Genomic DNA, 22,210 nt, shown 5'->3' with positions numbered 1-22,210 from the left:
GGGGAGGCCCAGGACCGGTTCAGATAATCGTCACTGGTGTTAGCCGTGAGCGGGAATCGAACCCGGGTCGCCAGGCTCGTAGCGCAGCGCGCTAACCGCTACACTACCGCTCCCCACACACACAACAGACACATCGCGCAAACGGTACATTGCTATTCTCAGGTTTTTTCGGTAAAGTCACGTAGGTAAAAACATTAAAATTAATGAAAGTAAAATAAAACAAAATAAAATTCACGACGTTTCGGAGGCAACACAAGTCTCCGTCATCAGGTGGGACCGTCACAGCCGAATTAGCTGCATCAAGTGCTGTATATAAAACGTAGCACGTCATTTGATCGTTTGCTGAACGTTTCGGTACGATCTGGTGTAAGCGTGTTGTGCATTCATAATCAAGCCTACGGGAACTCAGATCCGTTACATTATTTTTATCGGGCACGATGGGCTTGAAACTAATGAAAATGGGCCATTGAAAACATTCTAAAATGTTGCTGTTCATTGATGTATTTTAGCCAGTTACTTTTAAACGTGCTTATACTATAACACGTAGGCTTTCGCGACCAATATAATCCATAATACAGGTTTCTTGGGTTAGATCGTGTAATATATATAAATGTGTCGTTAAACCCGCCACCACCCGACACAGCCAATTAGTAAGGTTTGTCACGTAAACAGAACATGCCATTTCATTACTCGTACTGCACAGATTGTAAATGTTGTGGCTTGGCTCTCCAACACACAACCGGTGTGCTGAACTAGTAATGAATTGGCACGTTCTGTTTACGTGACAAACCTTACTTATTGGCTGTGTCGAGTGGTGGCGGATTTAACGACACATTTATATATTTACGCGGTGTAATCCCCAAAAAAAACCTGTATTATGGGTGCTTTTAAGTGTTTGGCTGAGCCTGGCCTCTGCAATGCACAGAGGTGTTTAACTGCCAAGGCAACTTCTGCCCCCCCTCCCTCCCTCCCTTATAACATACCAGATGTTACCATGCTGTATTTAAATGTCGAATGAATACATTATTTTTCAAACTGTGTTTTGCAATGTCTGTTTCTGCCCCCTTCCACCCTCCCCAAATGTATTTTATGAGCCGGCCGGTGATGACGCATGCCTGTAATCCAGCAACTCTTAAACGCGAGGGTTGGTGGATTGCGCAAATGCTGTGAAACTCTCATCCCGCATGCGGTCGAGGCCTAACAGGCAACAACAACAAAAAGGTGAACTCCACTTGCTCCATCAGGATGGGATAGCGTGTTGCTCCCTCGCCCCACGCAACTCGAACGCGTGGGTTCTCTCCGGGCGCTCAGGTTTCCTCCCACATGTAAATCGGTCATTTATTTGGCCGCTTAAGATATTCATATATTGAGGGCAGCAAAGCTTGGGCAGTTGTTGGCTGCAGCCTTTCCGCTCGTCTGCGGTTCCTCCTCGCGCCACTGAGTCGTTCTCCGTCTTCGAGAGCGAGCGAAAACTATACGGCGGTTACGGCGCGCTACAAGGTGACATTATTTTATAGTTGAGACTCAGATATTCATCGTTGAGTCCATCGGATGGGATTTGTTAGCAGATGAGACGTGAGTAAGACCCTTTTTTTTGCATTTTTCTGAATTTATTAAAATAACTTAAGAATAAAATATGCTTGTGACTATTACATATTTCAAAATATTTTAATTACACGTCATTTTTTCCATTTATTACAATAACATTTTTTTCAGTTTATTATAAAAGAAAACAATTCTTATATCTCTATGCAAAATAATCGGGGCGTGGGAGGGGGTGGGGTTAAACATTTCAAAACTTAAGTAAAAAGCTTCTGTAAATATTCTCAGTCTTTATCATTATATATGCAGTTGTATATAAAGGTCATTAATTTTTTTAGTATTTTTTTTTTAAATCAAGTTAATAATTTTACGATATACACACCGTGATTTACTACATCCTAACAAAAAATACTACAACTAAAAATAGTCTTCTTTAATGAAGGAAAACGAATAAGAGTAGGTCAATGCTCGTCCCATGCTGTTGACACTTTAGGCTAATTCTTAATTCCATATCAGCAGTAGAAAATAATCTATTGGCTCCTGTCGCAAACGTGAAGTTCCATACAGAATATGCCCACACACAGTGCTATGCTACGAGTAGCTACGTTACTAATACTGTTTGGAGACATTACATTGACTAAACAACAACAACAGCAGACATGTATTTCTGTTTAAAAAAAAAAAATCTCGTAATTTTAGCTTTACGGCAGTGTGGTAAAACAACAGTAACAACTGTGTAGTGTTTGCATGCCCTATTTATATAATATACATGTCACAATATAGTTATACGTATATACATATATACAACTGGGTCTGTACAGTTACATACATATGGAGTCTGGCGCTGTTGGGCGAAAGTGCAAAACCGCTAAATTAATGAGTCAATAGCCATAGCCATTCACTTAAAGGGATCGTAATTAATTTTTTTCTGAAATCTGTCAAAGCAGTGTTCATAGTTAATGTAGGGGGTGATCCGTTGATAGCCACCCCACTGATTTCCAATGACAGGTGACGAAATTTAATCGCAGCAGGCAATCGAATATTGTGACATTGATGGCTTCCTATTCGGCAGACAGGGTGTTAACATATTGAAAGCGTGTAATTGAGATTTGGTGGGTGAAGTGTAGGGGCTTTGACGTAAAACGTTTGATCTTCAACTTATCCCTGTTCTTTTAGTGGGGGCACATGTTAATGAGCGGGTCTCGGTGTATCGCCTGTTTAAATCCCAATAGCCTTAACGATACCCTTAGGGTTAGGGGACTGATTGAGTTGTGATTGTGGCAGTCCGTTGCAAAGAAACCCGGTTGATTTCTCGTAACGCGTTTTCATTCATCAACCGACAGATGGTTGCTTCATAGACCCCCAATGAAAGTGAGGGGGGTTTGTTTTAATAGCTGTGCGTACATGTGAATGGAATGTGGATCAAACACGTGGGACCTAAGCCTTACAGAAAAACGTACAAAATTCACCGATTATTTGCGTCCATTAGCTAGTTTACATTTTCTGCGTCCAACTGACGGGCTTTCCGGTGTGATGTTTTCTCTCAATGAGCGTTGTTGCGATAATTGAAAGTTATTTTTTTAAAATATCTATTCTGGATTTTTGTAAAAAATAATATTCCCCAAAAATCGTAGCCTACGAGTTGTGAACAGGATAAAAAAAGGTGTGTTGTTTATACAGGCTGATTCGTTTATAGATATCCCACTGATTTGTATTTGATGGCCCTTTGCGATCCCGACAGGTCATTGAATCCATAATACAGGTTTTTTTTTTAATCGCGTAAATATATAAACGTGGCTTCGCTCTCCAACACATCGGTGTGCTTTACTAGTAACGAATTGGCACGTTCTGTTTACGTGACAACCCTTACTAGTTGGCTGTGTCGGGTGGTGGTGGGTTTTAACGACACATTTATATATTTACGCGATGTAACCCCAAAAAAACCTGTATTATGGATGATATTGGTCACGAAAGCCTGCGTGTTAAACAAGTAATTGACTACTGAATTACGAAAGCTGTGTTGGACAACAGTGTACCAGCAGTGTCGTCGCAAGATTATTAATAGGCTTTAGCCATTCTGGCAATAAAACAGTTGTGTTAAGATGTTCAGACGCCAAACAGAAACCTTTTTGCAAGCAATCATGGCTGCATTAACCACACATACTTGTGGTGAACATGCAAACGAAAACATGCTCTGGTAATATTTGGCATTGTCTTTGAAACGGATTGGTCTACACCAGAGACAGCCTTCCTTGGGGCCTAGTCTCAACCAGTGTTAGACCAGAGGACGCCAAAAGGCCTTTTGCATGTTTTTTGTTGGCATGTTCACCACAAGAACCGTGTGTGGTTAAAGCAGACACGATTCCTTGCAAAATGTTTCTGTTTGGTGCTTGAACATCTTACAACCTGTTTTATCGCCAGAAAGGGTAAAACCTATTCTTATTCTTTGATCCTGGCAAGAAAGGCCCCATGTTTTAGCAAGTCTGTTGCGATTGATGGGAGACGTGTACACGTTTCGGGTGCATCTTTCCATCTGGGGAATCCCTTATTTACTTTCAGGAATACTGTCGCAGTATTATTTTAACGGTTGTGCTTAAATTCGCTTTACCATCGCCACACTTTGCCCCCCTTTACAGCGGTGAACGTGGGATGGAGGGATCGAGGGCTGGAGGGAGAGGGGAGAGAGGTGGGAATCTTGGCGCAGAGGTGGTGGAGGAGGCGGGCGGGCGGGGGGTTGGGGTCTCGGGGAGGAGTCAGGTGGCCCAGGAGATGGCCGCGCTGTGCTCCTTGGCCTTGAGCCTGAGCGCCGCGATGCTCGACGTCTTGCGCTCCGTCTCGGGGTGCAGCTCAAAGCCGTTGATGGCCGCCGCGGCCGCGGCCGCCGCCCCGAGGGCGGGCCCCGAGAAGAGGCCGTTCATGCCGGCGGCCTGGCCCAGGTGGTGCGGGTGGTGGGGCGCGTGGTGCGCGTGGTGGTGCGGCGCGTGGTGGTGGGGCGCGTGGCCCGTCTGCTGCGGTGCGACGCCCATGAAGCCCGACATGCCGCCGTGGGCGTGCGCGCCCATGCACGAGGGCGGCATGGCCTCGTGCGACATGACGCACGACGACATGGGCGGCGTGCCGCTGTTGTTGCCCCACGACGTGTTCTGGATCTGCTGAAAGAGAGGAGAGGGGAGGGCGGGGGGAGAGATGGCACGCGCCCGGTTAGCGCCGCAGGATTGCGACCGGCGTGGTTCTGCGTTCGCATCGGGACGATTTGGGCGGCTCGGCTTCTCCGCAAATGCGTTTCGTCTACGCATGTGACGCAAAATTAGTGGTCATGATTTATTGTTTTATAGGCTGATAAACGTGCACGTACCGTCACGATCTCTCTGATCTGCTGATTTTTACATCTGATTCATGTGCCGAGAACTAGACTCTGCACCTGGAGTAAGCGAGGCTCTGAATGTGCTGCACCGTGACTATGGAATGCCCTCTCACCTGCGGTTAGACATGCTTGCCATGTTGAGGTCTTCTCTAAAGATTTGCCTGTCTTGCCTGGCCTACACTTCCCATATATGACCAGTGGACTCTGCACTTTGTAGTATTTCTATTTCCTAACTTTGTGGATGGCTCACTGAGATCCCTGGATGAATTGTGTCTGATAAATGTAAATGATTATTATTAATGTATATTCATAAGATATTTTACCCGAATAATCCTTTGAAATGGAACATGTCATTTGCAGGGGTGACCACGGTTATTATTATTTTGGTTGTGTAAAAATAATAAAAAAAATAGCCAATTCGTGGTAAGTCAACAGTGGATGACTGTTTGATTTCATCTACTTTTCCACGACTTTATCCGAATTGCGCCGTGCCCCGAGGCCGTGAGTCTATTTACAACGATCGCAGAGCAGTGCCGTCACAGAGAGTCGAGCGATCTCTGGTCAGCGCAGTCGGGGGGGGGGGGGGGCAGCACTTTCCAACCCGCTGTGCCACTGACAGCACTGTTCGCCACGTGACACTCAAACCGATATTTTAATCCTCAGGAGCTGGAATTTAGCCACACGAAATGCGGAGCCAAATTTAACGAGGTGGATGTTTGTTGTTGTTGTTGTTTTCTAGATTTGAAGCTTTCGTGACTGCAAGGATTCATATTCTTAGGTTTTTTCGGTAAAGTCACGTAGGTAAAAAACATTAAAAATGAAATAAAAATCACGACGTTTCGGAGGCAACACAAGCTTCCGTCTTCAGGTGGTACCGTCACAGCCACGAAAGCTGTATCAAGTTGTTGTTGTTGTTGCTGCTGCGTGTGTGTGCAGTCACTGGCGACTTGATTTGAGAACATCGACTCGATACACTTGAGAACCCAGTTTCATCTCGGGTGGTTTCCAGGAAACATGAGCAAGCAGAGGAAACCCAAGCGTGTATGTATGAGGGAATCTCTAACACATTGCAACAGATTGTTCGGCGAATTAATTGCGTTACTGCAACTGCTGGCCGCTACATTGTTTGATGTAGTAGCCAGTAAAGTCACTAAGCCTGGCCTCAAAAGCACCACAAAGGAAAATAATGGCGTCACCGAAATAAAAATAATTTTAAAACTCCAATTTGTGTAAAGCTTCTGCCCGTGGTTTGGCTTCCAATTGGAGCAGTCTACTTGCAGGTGTGAAGTTAGGCTTTTGCTTGGCAAAGAGGAAAAGTAACCATGTCCTGACGTTAAAGAATAACTCATGTTTGAGCGCAGTTTTCCCCTCAAGAAGGGGTATTTTCTACGAGGCATAAATCAACTGGGCTTGTGGAAGACTGCCGTTCGTGGGCGGGACTGATGACGAAGTGACAACCAAAGGAGGGATTTGTCCGAGGTTAAGCAATAATCTTGTCGTGTGCAGGCACTTAGATTAACTACACTGGTCAACAACAAAAATAAAACAAATTCTGGCCTGGACTTTTGCAGCTGTTTTAGACTAATTTCAGGGTGCTGATTCCAAATCTGATCTCAGATTTTCTCTATCACATCTCATTTTATGCTATCGGCATACAAAATTTTCATTTATTTTACCCGAAATTAACTCTGTCACTTATGATTGCAAGTTGTTGCGAGTCAGTGACTGCTTTCGTGTTAAAGTATGGTGCTGTATTTTTAGGATAGTGTGTTTATAATATCATTTTATGTAGATATCCACATTTATTTAATATTTTTCTTCTGCAGTTTTTATTGAAAATGCAATATTTGATATCTCAAAAACCTGATGTGATAGACAAAAACTGATGTCAGATTTGGAATCAGCACCCCGAAATTACATTAAAACCGTTGGAATACCTTATGCCAGAAAAGTGTGTTCACCAGTGTTATTAAACACGTGACCAGAGTAGGGTGTCCTTGACTTGTGCTATTTCATCGCAAGACTGAGAGATGGTGGCAGCTTCGGGAGACGTTCATTCAAGGGTGAATTTATCCACGCAGTTGATTTAATCGCATAGGGACCCATCAACTTCAACATGATCCCCCAGTGGCTTTGAATAAAATAATTGATTGATTGGATTTACAGTCCCTCCAGAAAAACGCGATTATGCGATCGCAAGATTCCACGCAAAATCAGCCAAAGTCCGCATATTTATGCGGGGGGCGCGTTTTTTCAAATACGCCGCACTTTCGCCGCATAAATTGCAGATTTCCGCGCGCAAAATATGCGGGCTTGCATGATTTCATAATCCCCGCATTTTCGTTGCAAAAAGTCACATATATCTTAGCAGAAAGTTGAAAAATGTTGCGTTTACTTCACACAAGCGCAGCCATTTCCCCTGTTGCCATGGGAACGTTATCAAGTGACGTCACTCATTACGCGACATCATTGAAAAGCTGCAAACCCCGCGATGCCAATGAAAAAATGATGAAGAGTTTATGCAACTTTACAGTTGTAAGATTGCACTTTTTTGTTAGTAGTATGTAAATTTACATTACTGTAAGACTGTACTGTTACTGTATTGCTTACGTTATTGTGCACTGAAAACACTTATTTTAACAGAAGATGTCTGTTTTGTATAGCTACCTCTGTAAAACAGGAAGCACACATTTTATTTTTTAATATTTTATTTATTCATTTTTACAGAAGTTGTAGCATATTCATTTTGTAAAGCTACAGAACTTGTTCGACTCAATGTTTTGTAAGTTTGAGCCATCTGTTTGTTAAGGTCTGAAATAAAACAAGATGAGAACTTAAATATTCCCAGCACTTTCTGTGATGTAGTATGCTTGCTTATCATAGGAAGTAATAAGAAATGACTCTTTACATTAAAGTAGTAGCCTAGTGAATAAGGGTGTTGGGGGAATCACTTTTTTTCTCTTTTTCATCAAACCGCAGTTTTTGCAAGTTCCCGCAATTTTTGCAAGTTCCTGCAATTTAATCGCATAAAATTGCATAAATATCCCGCATATTCCATCGCATTTTTTAAGAAAACGTGCCGCATAATCAACGATTTTTGCCCGCAACAATCACCAAAAAACTCCGCGTTTTTCTGGAGGGACTGGATTTAGCTTACATAACATTAGCTTATTACGGTATTTTTATATTGGCGTGAGAAAAGTAATTAAAATCCTCCAAACATATTTTGTTGACGCCTTAAGGGGCTGTGAAGCAAAAGAAAAAGTCTGCCAACGTAAACATTTTAACTTGAAAACGTTATGATTATTGACTTTTTTTCGTATGCAATGATAGCCCAATCCACGTGTTGCCCATTGGTGCAGATCTGAACATCGTTCCGTAGATCTCTGGCAGGAATTCAAATTCTATTACTCGCGTCGATCATGTCAGTTGTAATTGCTCTTGGTCGACGGCTGCACAAATACCGTACTTTATTCATGTATACAAATACAATATGTTGAACAGAGGAGTGTATGTTACGTATATTCACGCAGTATTGAGAGAGCCAATCAAAGTAGCTTTTGTACAAGTCTGCCATTTCCTATCCACTGCTGGATGAAGGCCCCCCTCCCCCCGTCCCAGGCCATAGCCTGCTGGGTAGACAGACGCGGCGGGGGTTGAAAAATCTCTGCATGGCAGGCCGGGCACATGAAACGTCACCAGTAGTTACAGATGAATGGAGAGAGAGAGAGAGAAAAAAAAAGGCCAACCCAAAAAGGGAATCAGTCTTACTTAAGTTACAAATTCGCTAAATCAAATACATTCCTAAAAAAAAGACGTAAAAATGACTCTTGCACAAAAAGTTGAAGTAACAGGGATGCGTTGCGTTGTTTTACTCCTAGTCAGGTGAGAACCCATTTGGATGGAACATATTTTTAGCAAGGCAGAATAATGATGTACAGGTCACAGAGGCAGCAAATGAGTAATATATAGCACTGCTGTGCATAATACTTTAGTGAGATTAATTACCAATTCCTTACCTTAGAAATTAGCCGCCAGCAAAAGAAAAGTGAGAACTGGTGCTGCCAAACCATGTGCACATACGGTGTGCATCTGTCCCTTATTTGTAACGTTTAAAGATTGTTTAACGTATTCATTTACAGCACTTTGGTAATCCACTGTTAGATTAAGACCTCAATACTCCTCTCGATCATGGGCGGTTTTGTCCATACTTCACCACGCTGGTCAATGCGGGTTGGTAAAGTGTGGGGACCCAGAATCTGTTCAGATATCACTTCTCATCAATGCTGGCCGTGGCCCAGAATAACACCGCATATTGAACGCTGGGTTCAATATGTGGTGTGCTAACTGCAGCGCCACCACTCCACCCCCCCCCCGCTCTCCCTCCGCCGTTGATATAATATTCAATGTAACAACAGCCCACAATGTGTGCCACTTGCAACACGTTTTCATTTACACATTATAGGACTTGTATTTCAGCCCAATAATTACGCTCGTTTATTAAAGCCGAAACCTGAGCTGTTGAATCTGCAAAAGTGATAATTGTGAAGGAGCCCTCGTAACTTAAACCTCTTGACCATAAATATCTCTCGACATGTGCCTCTCGAGCCGGGAGGGGGAGGCGTCAGTTTTTGTAGGTGGCATTTAATTTAATTTGACATTGCCGCGCATTCAGACACTGTATTTCCGACAGACCTGTTCTTCACCTGAGGACGGCTGCTTGCGTTGTGGCCGAAACGTCGTGAGAATTGTATTTCATTATGTTTTATTTTTGTTATTTTATTATTTCCCTTCTACGTGACTTTTCCGAAAGAACCAAGAAGATTGCCACGCTGCTAAGCCCTTATCACGTCCACGTGGACTGGGCTGGCGACTTGAAGTTGTCGAACATCCTTATTCCGCAGATTAAAATTAGAACGGCCTGCTCATATTGTTGGCAAGAACAAATGCCACCGCTGTTGCCGCTAATGTCACCGTGTTCAGAACAGTTACCAATTTAGTTCCTCTTGCACGCGCGGTATTCCGTATGAGGTTGACGGGCAGGCTGCTTGACATTTAACAATGGTTTTCATTTACACACGCGGCCTCTATCCGTTACTCGCGATGACAGCCAAGAGATATTTGAATCTGGAGTGCGCCTGAAACCCTTTCACGCTGTGAAGACAACGGGCCAAGTTTCTCTTCGGGTTTTAAACGGCGCACACGTGAGATGTAAAGACTGTATTTTTTTATGTGCGAAGGCAAGGCACTTTGCAAACTCTCCGGCAGTGTTTTTGTAAAATATCAAAATATGTGGCTGCCTCTATCTTGATTTAATAATCGCACGATTGGTTGATTGATTCAGAGAAGTATGAAGAACGCCAGTGAAACAGTTGTAGCATCGGCGCTGAGCTGCAGACCTCTTTGGGAGATGGCCACTGAAGATATGTGAGCAATGTTGACCCTTGCGAATCTGACTTTGAGGCATATGCATAATGTTTGAATGCAGGAATGGGGGCACCTTTCCTACAGAGTATTATATTTCAAAGGATGTAGCGTGTCGTTCATGACTGCCTTAAAACCTGTTAATCATAGCCATGCTTAGATTTGCGCCTTTTGGCGTCATCTGGTCGAACACCATATGAGAATAGGCTCTAAAGAAAGCTGTCTCTGGTGTTTCAAGGACAATGCATAAATTATCAGAGTATTTCGATTTAAAGCTTTTGTGACTGCAGAGTATTGTTTTTTGTTTGCATTTGACTGCAAGTATTGTGGTTAATGTAAACATGATTCCTTGCAAAAAGGTGTCAGTTTTGTTGCCAGAAAAAAAAGGGGGAAACAGGGGAAAAACCCTATTAGTATGCTTAGATTTGTTATTATAAGGCATAGGTGCAGCCCTGCAAATGCTTGCCCACACTACTGCTTCTTCACCTGAGGACGGCTGCTTGCGTTGTGGCCGAAACGTCGTGAGAATTATTTTATTATGTTGTATTTTTTATTATTTGATTATTTCCATTCTACGTGACTTTACCGAAAGAACCAAGAAGATGAATACCAGTGATGTACTCATGCATATTGCTCAGTGCCACGCCGGGAGATAGAAACGATGCTGCAACCTCTGCATCTTGCGGGTCTGTTGCGCTAAACCATGACACATCGTGTGGCAGCGTCCCTGCTTGGATTGTGTATTTCTGGTGTATAAAAGCAACTTTCTGTCGCTTGCTGGGCTCTGGATACGAAGCTGGATTTGTTGGTGCTTGGAGAGCCATGCACGCTGGTAATTTAGTGCCCTTCGCCAGCACTAAGAGTAAACATATTTACGAGATCCCATATATTTCTATGATGTATTTGAACATTTATTCGCCCAGAATGTCACGACATTCTTCAGGGTTTATTTGTGGGAAACTTTTTTTTAAATATTCTTTTGGCAAAAAAACAAAACCCGTCCGGGAGATGCTGAACAAACCGTGAAGCCATCGCAAAGAGTACACGGGCCCCAAATGTGGAATTTCTGAGATACGCAGGGGACAAGTTGAAGCCTTACTCTTTTCAATCTCCATGCCTCTTGCCCATTCCCAGTGCCTTCGAAGAGCCGGCTTGTGCACGCGTGGGCCTCCCAAACAAAAAAAAACCGAACATTTAATTTTATCCCTTGGCAGTTGTGTGTCTATTCCGAATTCCTGCCCGCTCCACGCTTGCCAGCCGCCGCGGCCGCGTTTCAAGCGATGGCATTTTCAGCTTGCGATTGCCTGATAGGCAGAGCCAAACAATGCCCCCCCCCCCCCCTTGGATGTCTATGGATTGTTCCCGACTGGGAATGTGGAAAGAATGAAAGAAGGGGGGTTGGGGAGTCGGGTGACGCTCCCGTTGCCGATATGCAATCAACAGCACGTAACGCAGAACTGCCCGTTGCACGTGAGGGAGTAAGTATTGTCATCGTCATTATTACTATACAGTTAGTATCATTCAAAAATGGAAATAAGTCTGCTCTCGGTTGTATTCCAACGTAACGTATTTCACAGTAAACGTACGTGCCTGTTGACCAAGTTTCTTAAATCAGTTGAACACGTCGCAGGCTTTCGTGACTAATATCCATAAGAGGTTTTTTTTGGGTCAGATCGCGTAAACATCTAAATGTGTCGTTAAAACCCGCCACCACCCGACACAGCCAACTAGTAAGGGTTGTCAAGTAAACAGAACATGCCACTAGTACAGCACCCCGGTGTGTTGGAGAGCCAAGCCACAACATTCACAATCTGAGTATTTCTGATTCCACTTCAGCAATGATCTCATCGACAGGGATTGTACGTGGGGCAACAGCAAAGTTAAGACATTTAGACAGGACTGAAACCATATTGCTGGATAATCCAACATTCGTCATGTTGATAGCCGTTTTGTTTATAATATGTTAAATGTTTTAAGTAACTCTGTCGACCCAGCAGTATTAACGGGTGCAACGCAGTCGATCACCAAATCGTGTTGGGGTGCGGTAAAGTGTGGCTACTCCCACCCCTTGCACGACGCCATTTTGGAAGAGTGTGACCCTTCCTCTAGCATTGGCATGAGTAAGACATTGCAGGTCTGCACTTTTACCTTCTATTCATGATTGTATTTGGTAGTGTGACATTCAACATATTACTCTCACCTGATTATCAACATCATTATCATCTGTTATTTGTACTGCGCCTCTCATGCAGTGAATTTCGAAGTGCCGGAACAAAGTGGTATTTGAGATAATTACTAGCTTAGGAAATGGCCTAATATGATGCTCAAAATGAATACAGCTTAAACAATATGCACAACAACCTAAAATAATTCAATTTGACTCGAGTTATCATGTTTCCTTTAACCTTGTTTTTTTTTATTCCATAGTGGTTCTATAATTACATGGAACTGCAGCATCTAGTGGCATATTTTATACTAAATAAATTATTGATGTTTTGTAACAAACGTGTGTATGCTGGATTGATTTACTGAGACCATTGATCTAATTAACTTAGAGATAAATATTAAGATTCCAAAGTAATCACTGTGCTTATTTTCAAGCAAGTACATTGGCATTGGTGCATGGTGATCTATGCTTACAAACATTGCGATAATTTTTGTTTACATTAATATTTAGCATTTACTGTACTGCAGATTGCATGTTTTGGTGTACTAATGATAACAATAGACAATAATCAAAGCTCTATCAATTCACTTGTGGATGAAAACCTCTCCACGACGTGTTCGTCATGGCAGTTAGGTTGACCGTAGTTCACCACTGTGATGGTTAGTGAAGATGAGAAGCTAGTGACCTGTTCGGATATCACCCGCCACCGGTGTTAGCGCGGTGCGCTAACCACTGCGCCACTGCTCCCTTGATTTGATATTTTAAAAAAAGGTGAAGGTGCAGCCCTGCTATTGCGTGCTCACGTCACTGCGGCAGAAGGGCCTCCACTAAAGGGAGCTGCAGAGATTCCATCCAGAGGGTTACTTTGGCCTGCTCTTACCAAACTCATTTAGGCTGCTGAGGCTTAGGGATTTCATTAGGCTCCCCATTGTTCCCGCTGGGGCACCTTTGATACGTGCTTCAATCAACAGATGTGCTACCGGGAGGCTGTGGATTATAACCGCTGACTTCTGGCTAAGTGGCGAGTAAGCGCATCGCATGGCCTGAAGTGAAATAGCCGGCTTGCCATTGTGTGGACATTGGAAGGCTTGTACTCAATTAATGTTGTCGTTGGACTCCAAATAGATACACCAGACGCTGGATGTAAGCACACCGTATTTAAGCACGGTTCTGATATTAGCAACACACACATTCGGTGGGGCAAGTTAAAGGGCGACTTCTGATACAAGCACACTTCGTTTCAAACAAGGAAAGAAAAGACCGTGTGAACAGTACTCAGCATCTGTGCGTTATGCAAAAATAACTATCGGCGTTTCCTGAACAAGTGCATTGTGGTCCTCCTGCCTTAGGTCACCATCAGTATAAATGTGAGTAAATGTCCCCGACTGACAGCAGCAGTGATAAACAACCGTGGACCGATTCCTAACCTCAACTTGTCTATCTGAAAGCTTCAGGGCGTCACTTATGACTCCATTCTCCCCTTGTGAAATGTAATTGACTCTGACCTAACAGTGTTGTGCAATTGTTATAATGGGAGTACTGTGGGTTGAGGTGGATCCAGAAACTTCCCAGCCAGGAGGGGAGGCATTTCCAATTCTGTAAGCTTTTTTTTAAGTGCAGCTCGAAAGTGAATCATAATAATAACGTCACTATATTTGATCTGGTATAGATGAATAAAATGCCAATTTTCAGCGTCGGAATGAGGGTTGGTGGGGGCTGTCAACCCATCGCCCCCTCCCCCATTAGATGTGTCACTGTCAGAGATGGCGACGGCTTGGATGCCTTCATCCAGCAGTGGATTGATTATGGATGCTGATGGTGATAGTGTATTCAATACTTTGACTGTACATCCAATGCGTCCTTGTATTCTTTAAATTATGGCTCAAATAAGTCACTGGCGAGCTACAATTGCACGCTTTCAGTCCGCCCAACGACCTTGTTTCTCTTCTACATGCATCTTATAGTTTTTACCCCTTTAAAATATCCCCAGCTCTCCACGACAGGAAGAACAAAGCAACATGAAAATAATTAAGACATTTCCTTCAACAACAATATAAGACGAGCATGGATACAAAGTTGAGTTTCATTTGTTTGACCTACGCCAAACGTCATATGTATAAACATTGCTTACTATCAGCTTCAGAATATTTAAGACTGGAGGAATCCGATGAGCCATGAAGCTCTTTTTTCACCGATGTCCAGTCGCCCCTGTCAACCCATCCGGTTTACCGGTATTCTTGTACAGGGAAATCGAGATTTCAGGTCCATACGGCGTACAGCCGTTTCAATACGGGAAAAATTATAATATTTGTGTCTATTTGTTTGTGTTTCTCCCTTGTGATGGGAATTTGTAGGATGAACGTTGAGATGTATAAGGGCACGAGGTGACCAATAAGGTCTGAATTGGTCTGTGATAAAGTAGGCACTGCTAAGGGTATGAGTGCCGGAGTACAGAGAATGCCCTCAAAGATGTGTTGTCAAAAGTCTGGCGTGCTACGAATGTATTATGATCCAAAATTGGATCATCAGAGAGAAAGAGGTCGTGGGTCAAGGTAAATACGTATGGGTGTCACAACGCTCACTCACGTAAGAGTTGTTGCTAGGGATTACGTCATCACTCCCACTGCACCAGCCAATCACCTGCCGGAGACACATACCCCGCATGTAACTTGGCCGCAATGACACCACTCGCTACGCGGCTGACATGACATCATCACCCGGTGTGCTTCAACTCGTCTTTAGTGTTGCTCATGTTGTTAATTATTGCGTTATGTTATTCTTTATTATCAGTTACAATCGACTTACGAGTGGTCCGGACCACTCCATTCGCACGGTTTGGCTACGTACGATGCGGAGGAAGTTCAACGTACCTGTCGACCCCTTATCAGTGCTTACCTTATTACGGACCATTTCAGATCTTATTGGTCATTTTCTGCATCACAACGTCAAACAATTGCAAGTCCTAATTTAGTAAATTAATTTTTTGTTTGTTATTGTTGGTGTAATGATGCATCGATTAAAGTCACCGACACACGCGTGGAATCGTGCGTCTACGTATCGATGTGTGAATCAATTCGTTTACGTCGTATGAGTGGGTTAATGGGAGGCCCGCAGTCAACAGATGCCACTGCATTCACAAGATCGTGACCGTGAATCATGATGATACATTATGTGGAGGGGCTTGACAGTCATGAAGATTGTTGCCCTGAGCTAAACCGATAAAACAAACTGTGATCATACAAATAATTCCAGTGAGTTCATGGTGTCGGCCAAGTCACTGATGAATGCCCAAAACAAACCCCATCGCGTTCAAATTAGTCCTGCCCTTAATTTGGCTAAATTCCATCTCCCTTTCACCGTCACGTGATGAACAATACCCTCATTTGTTGAGCATGTGGACAAAGTTCTGCCCCTCTACTGCGTGGACTAGAGGTCACCGTGAAGGGATCGCAGCGGTAGCTCTGTGATATCCACTTCCACGGGCCTTTCTCTGACACGAAGGATTGGGTTGCTCTGCGAGAGATTCGAAGAGATTGTCCGTCTCATGGCACGGGCGGCGATAGCGCAATTTGAATAACACTGGGCGAAAATGACAAACATTGCATATGTATTTTGGTTTAAAGCTTTCGTGACTGCAGGGATTCATATTCTTGGTTCTTTCGGTAAAGTCACGTAGAAGGGAAACAATAAAATAATAAAAATATAAAACAATAATATTCTCGCGACGTTTCGAAAAAAAGGCCACTTTTTTCAAATGTTCTTGCTGTGGTTTTCACACCTGATGATGATTGCTTGTGTTGCAATAGAAACGTCGTGAGAATTGTATTGTTTTATATTTTTATTGTTTCCCTTCTACGTGACTTTACCGAAATAACTAATAATATTGCATATACAATCATAGTATTGTCCCATTTTGTAAAAAAAACACAAAATCTACTATACTTAATTATGGATCGAAAAGGATTACACTTTTTTGGTATCCATCAGTACCAACCTCTCGTTTCAGGCTGAGCCAACTACAGGAGATATCTGACCGTGGGCAAAGACACCAATTTTTCATATAGCAATGCGTGCGGGTTTTGCGACGTGACCGAAACCCACTACATATTGGGTTCCATGAGATTTGAGTACGGCACACTCGGCCTTCTATCGGCCCCTAAAATCCACACGGCCCAGCCACCACCACCTTCGGATAGAACAAAAACCGAAGGAAAAGATCATGATCTTGCAAAGCTGCGCTTTACTGTTTCTGCTCGTGACGACGATCGTAAATATCATCATGGTTATTCCGCGTCGTAAATCGAAGGGAGATTTCCGTGGCGAGCGGACGCCGTTGTCGGGAGACGGAGCGCTGCGAGCCTCTTGGTGGTAGCGACGTTTCGGCCACCCCCCCCCTTCCCCGGTGGGACTCGGACCATGGCACCTGGTTGGTCGCGGCGAGGAGTAGAGGCCCTGGCTTAACCCCCCCACCGCCCCAAGCCAAACACGAAGCGCTTCGCTGGATTGGCGACACGCCTTGCCACCCCCTGGCCTTTTTAATCGCGCACAAGGGATGTCTTGTTTCGCGAGCAGAAACACGACCGTGGATTAGGGGGGGTTATGGCGCTGGGCTCCAGTTCCTCCTCGCAGTGCGTTGCAGCTCTCCCCCCCAACCCTCACCCCATCCGCCACTCAACCCCCCGCCCCCAACCCCTGTAATATTTCTTGACTTCTCAAATTGACGCCAGCTGTCTTTGTACGTACGTATGCTGAACTTCTTTCGCACTGTACGGAGCCAACCGCGCTTAAGAGGAGGTGCCAATGTATGTGCACGTGCAACCCCTTTTGTCTATTCACTGCTGGATGAGGGCAGTCGCCACGCCCTTGCCATTGGGAGCTTGCCCACGTACGGTTGTTTTTGGATTGTTCATGTGTTTTTGTTGTTGTTGTGGCTGTAACCAGGCATCTGCGGTCCTCATCGAAAATTTGCATTTATTGCCCACTGGGTTTTTAGCTGTGCCAAAAATAAAACCTAAACCTTAGAAAAAAACGTGGTGCGGATCACGCGGGTTTGTTTGACCGTAGTTTGACTGTGCTCGACGATGTGGGAGCAATAGATGCTGGAACCTAGTACAGTACAACAATATATCTTGCTGCACTGCCTTCTTGCTGACAACAGCCCCGTAGCAGCCTACAACACCGTGATCATCCGTGGTGGTGGTGGTGGTCGTCTGCCCATCCAAACACATGTCTAGCCTCAACTCTACTTAGCGTCAGAGATCCGACAAGATCAGGGACATTGCAGGTGCTTTGCTCATTGGCAAATGGCCTTTAAGGGGTTACATTGAGAGGGTAATTGAGTGGCGTAGGGAGGAAATGTCCCTCTGTCTTTCAATCGTGTGAATCACGCTCCCCCCCCACATTCCTCAGCACAGCTAATTTGTGAGTGGGTGCAGCTAAATTACGTGTCAATGACAGTGGTGGCGATACAATACGTTTGAACGGAAGACAATCGTCTGCCAAGGAGAAAGTCTGGTATCTCCAGGGTTTTTTCTACATTTGTGTATTTATATATGCAGTACATTTCACGAGAAGGGTTGGAGTGGTGGTAAAGCGGTTAGCGCCCTGAGCTTGATCCTCAGGCACTGCTAATATCAGTGGCAAGAGATTTCTGAACGTTTGCTGGGTGCCCCAACCTCACATTTATCTTCACCAACTCGAACTGACCAGTGTGGTGAAGTATGATCAAACGGACTAAGGGGGCCTTGATCCAGCAGTGGCTTAACAAATACTGTCACTCACCTGGCTCAGCCTGGCTCAGCTCAGCCAGGTGTGTGGGATATTTAAAGTCGGCAGCTGTGGAGCCGCACTACGTGGTGGTCAGCAGAGGGCAGTGAAGGTAAGTCCAGTGTTGTACTGTGTCTCTATGCTCCCACGGATCCCAGCTCCCCGTCTGCACCAGGGCTGACATTTTTCACTCGATATTTTTCAAGACACTGCCAGGCTGACTTGGAGTAGGGATTATCGGCATAAGGCACTACCACTAGAGTACAAGGAATGCACATCCATATTAACCATATGTTATTGTACCCTATATTACAAGACTCGTATGAACAGGTTTATAAAAAGTAGTGTCATGGGCACAACACAAGGTGAGATGGTTATGGCGTGCCAATATAATTTACGGACTGTTATAGCTGATACTAAGCACCAATTCTAATTCTACACGTAAAAGACAAAGATCCCCTGTAAAGCCATCAACAGACTGTTAGTGCAAACACTGTTAGAGAGGAGCTCCAATGAAGGCTGGCACTTCACACTAAGGGGTGGGTGGCTAACACCACGCCCGGCCGCCTTTGTCTCCCCAGTGGCAATGTTTACACACCATTATCAGGTACTCATTTGAGGCTGAGTCGACCTAGAGAGGAGTTCCAGGACCGATTCAGATAATCGTCACTGGTGTTGGACGAGACCGCTCCCGAGAAACACAGCAAATACAAATATTCCCACCCCCCCCCCCCACTCGTATAACCGTAAGATACTTTTTTTGGGGGGGCAAGTGATTCGCACGGACAGTCTTTCGTTCTGCGGCAGCACAGCGTTGTGTCGAGGGACGCCCTGTACCTGTGCGTGGCCGTAGTTGTCGGCTCTGGGCATGACCGGCAGCTCGTAGGCGGCCGCAAAGTGGTTCCTCACTTGCTGCATCTGTCCGAACCGTTCTCTCTTGCGCCATTTCGCACGGCGGTTCTGGAACCAGACCTGATGTATTGGCGGGGGGAGGGATCGAGAGAGAGAGAGAGGAGAGAGAGGAGAGAGTGGGAGAGACAAAGCAAAGAGAGAGAAAAGAAAAAGGACAGAGATAGAGAGAGCGACATGGGCATATGGTTATACAAGGTCCTGGAATTCAACAATTGCACACAAAGGGTATAATTTCATTGTGAAGTGCGTTCTTCAGATTTTTAAAATCAAAGTTAAACATTTCTTTAGAACTGCTTTTTGTGTTAAGTTTGTTGTCCTTCCCCAGCACCTCCGATTAGCACGATTGGCTACGTACGGTGCGAAATATGTTCTACATAGATATAATGTCTTTATTACATTTGATCATTTTGAGCCGGGATCTATTTGCTGATAGATGACACAATGTAACTATTCATCCAGCACCTGCGCACGAGCCGATTTCATCGCTCCATCTCCACAGTGGAATGGTCACTATGAGACCTCCTTTACCAGTGGCAAAATATAGTAATAGGTTTTTACCCTTTAAATGCTTACCCCGAGCTCTCAATACTCTGATAGTGCGCTGTTTTTTAGTTGTACGCCTTTTGGTGTCATCTGGTCCAACACCAATGGAGACTAGGCTCTAAGAAAAGCTGTCTCGGGTGTGGACCAATCAACTTCAAGGACAGTGCATATCATTATCATTATCAGAGTTGTTTCTTTTTGTTTGCATTTTGACTGCTTGTGTTGTGGTTATTGCAAACATGATGCCTTGTATAAAGGTGTCAGTTTTTGTACCAGTTGAAAGGGTAAAAACCTACTAACAGTGGAATGGTCATTTAGCGCAACCCCCACTCTGGGCTGCCACTCCATCAACCACAGGCCATCATCCCAATCTGCTTGTCTTTCACAGTCAATATATCATGTATTTTACTTTACACACGTCACCTACTCTGTGTGTTCCTCTTCCCATCTCGCAGTGAAATTCAAAGCATCCATCTACCCGTGTTTCTTTCAGTCATTCAGACGCTGTCTTTCCGACAGCCATTCAGACGCTGTCTTTCCGACAGCCCTGTTCTTCACCTGGCCGAAACGTCGTGAGAATTGTATTTTATTATGTTTTATTTTTATTATTTTATTATTTCCCTTCTACGTGACTTTACCGAAAGAACCAAGAAGATGAATCCTTGCAGCCACGACAGCTTTAAATCGAAATTTTTGCACATAGTTCAGGCTTACCAAAGTGTCGACTTCTTTGTTGAAATGTACGCATAGTTCTAATATAAGTTACAGTGACCAAAAGCAGTAACAAAATACTTTTGTTTACAAACATTGAAAGCGTGAGTGATGGACCTTGACACGATCTCAATAGTTTGATGGAGTAGTGGCACAGCAGTTAGCGCACTGCACCATGCACCTTGCAGCCTGAGCCATGGATAACATCAGCAGTGAGTAGCAATACCTGAACCGTATTCTTTGGGTCTTTCGGTAAAGTCACTTAGATACGTTTAAATTAATTAAAATAAAATCAAATTACTTTTCCATCGTCATCCTCCTGATGACGATCACCGTCGTAGTTTTTGTGTTTATTTTTTATTAATTTGAACCTATCTACGCGACTTTACCGAAAGACCCAAAGAATATGAATTCCTGCAGTCACGAAAGCTTTAAGTCAATATCTGAACCGGTTTGGGTCCACTCATCCACTTCAGTGTGGTGAAGTATGGTCAATCAATGCAATGTGGGGCGGCCTTCATGAAGCAGTCGAAAAACAAATATCTCAACGATATTATTCATTGTTACGTGAGCCTACGGTATCGTTCGCAGTAGTGTTACTAAAGTGTCACTGTCTACCAACGATACAAACCTGTAGCAAATATAACTGATAAACCTTCGATACAAATGGCATCACGTTGTTTACGTGAATTCTGCTCACGGCCAACACCGGTGGCAATTATCTGAACCGGTCCTGGGCCTCCCCTAGGTTGACTCAACCGCAGATGAGTACCTGGTGCGATGTGTAAACCACCCACCCCCTCGTGTGCCGTGGCGGCCTTCAAAGTTGCTCGCGAACAGCACTTGCCCCAACAGTCTGTTAAAGGCTATACCGGGGGGGGATCTTTGTCTTTGTTATGTTTTTTGTTTAATAAGTGATGCGTTTGGTAATAGTCCACGTTGTATCAACATACGTGTGGACTGTGCCTGTATAAATATTATATTTAAGGTACCATTGGCCCTGTGAGCTTTATGCGTGTGCACTGCACAATCGAGTGCCGGGAATCGCAGTCGACAGCATGTGTTTCAGTCGCGATTCAGCCGTTTGTATTTCTACAAAGTAGCAAACAAAACATAACATTTCGACCTTAAAAGGAAAACGTATGTATGTTGAACTTCTTTCGCACCGTACGCAGACAACCGTGCTAATTAAGAGGTGTGGGGAAATGACAACAAAATAACAATAGGTGACGTTTCAGTCAATTCACCTGTTTGATTCAATCTCTCCGACCCTCCCTATGTCCTGTGAAGGACCATTGCCTGAAACGTCGCCTGCGGTATTCGTTTCCTTTTAATGGCCAAAGTGTTATTGACGAATGAGTTATTTTGTGTTTCGTTGTCCGTGCTTGTGCACCACTGCCAACTCAAGTCAGCAGCCACGGCGGCATCACCAGACAATGCGCAATTCCAGTGCCGGATTAAGCTCGTGCGGGGCCTGGAGCAAATGTTATACTGGTAGGAACCTCCTGGTTACACCAGCCCACAGGGGATTATTGTGTCCGTCCGTCCGTCTGTCGTGCATCCAAAAATGGGAGGGGTGGGGCTGGGTGGAGAGGGGAGGGTGGGGAGGGTGGGGCTGGGTGGGGGGTGGGGCTGGTGGGGCTGAGTGAGGAGAGGCTGGTCACCCCGTGGTGCCCTTATAAAACTCAACGTTTAACCTACTCACGCCGGCTTGTGCCCGCCCTCACAGTCGGCCATATTTGCGGAATACACCACGCCGTCGTTGACCCTGGCCATTGACC

General features: G+C 44.4%; 1 protein-coding gene across 2 annotated transcripts in view; it reads right to left on the bottom strand.

Annotated features, from left to right (window-relative positions):
• Positions 1-1,649: 1,649 nt before the first annotated feature.
• Positions 1,650-22,210, bottom strand: part of ALX4 (ALX homeobox 4) — a 60,169-nt gene continuing 39,608 nt past the window's right edge. Inside the window, exons 3-5 of one of the 2 annotated variants that reach the window (XM_078601477.1) lie at positions 19,101-19,235; positions 15,084-15,137; positions 1,650-4,691 (exon numbers count right to left, since the gene is read on the bottom strand). In XM_078601477.1, the coding sequence (XP_078457603.1) occupies positions 4,296-4,691; positions 15,084-15,137; positions 19,101-19,235 (585 nt within the window). In that variant the 3' untranslated portion in view covers positions 1,650-4,295. Of the gene's footprint in view, positions 4,695-15,083; positions 15,138-19,100; positions 19,236-22,210 lie in introns of both variants that reach the window. The other variant, XM_078601478.1, reaches the window with a different exon arrangement.

This window comes from Lampetra planeri, chromosome 16 (assembly GCF_965212315.1).
Source record: "Lampetra planeri chromosome 16, kcLamPlan1.2.h2, whole genome shotgun sequence".
NCBI lineage: Eukaryota > Metazoa > Chordata > Hyperoartia > Petromyzontiformes > Petromyzontidae > Lampetra > Lampetra planeri.
Note: the sequence above shows the minus strand (reverse complement) of the source record. Positions and strands in the feature narration are given on the sequence as shown.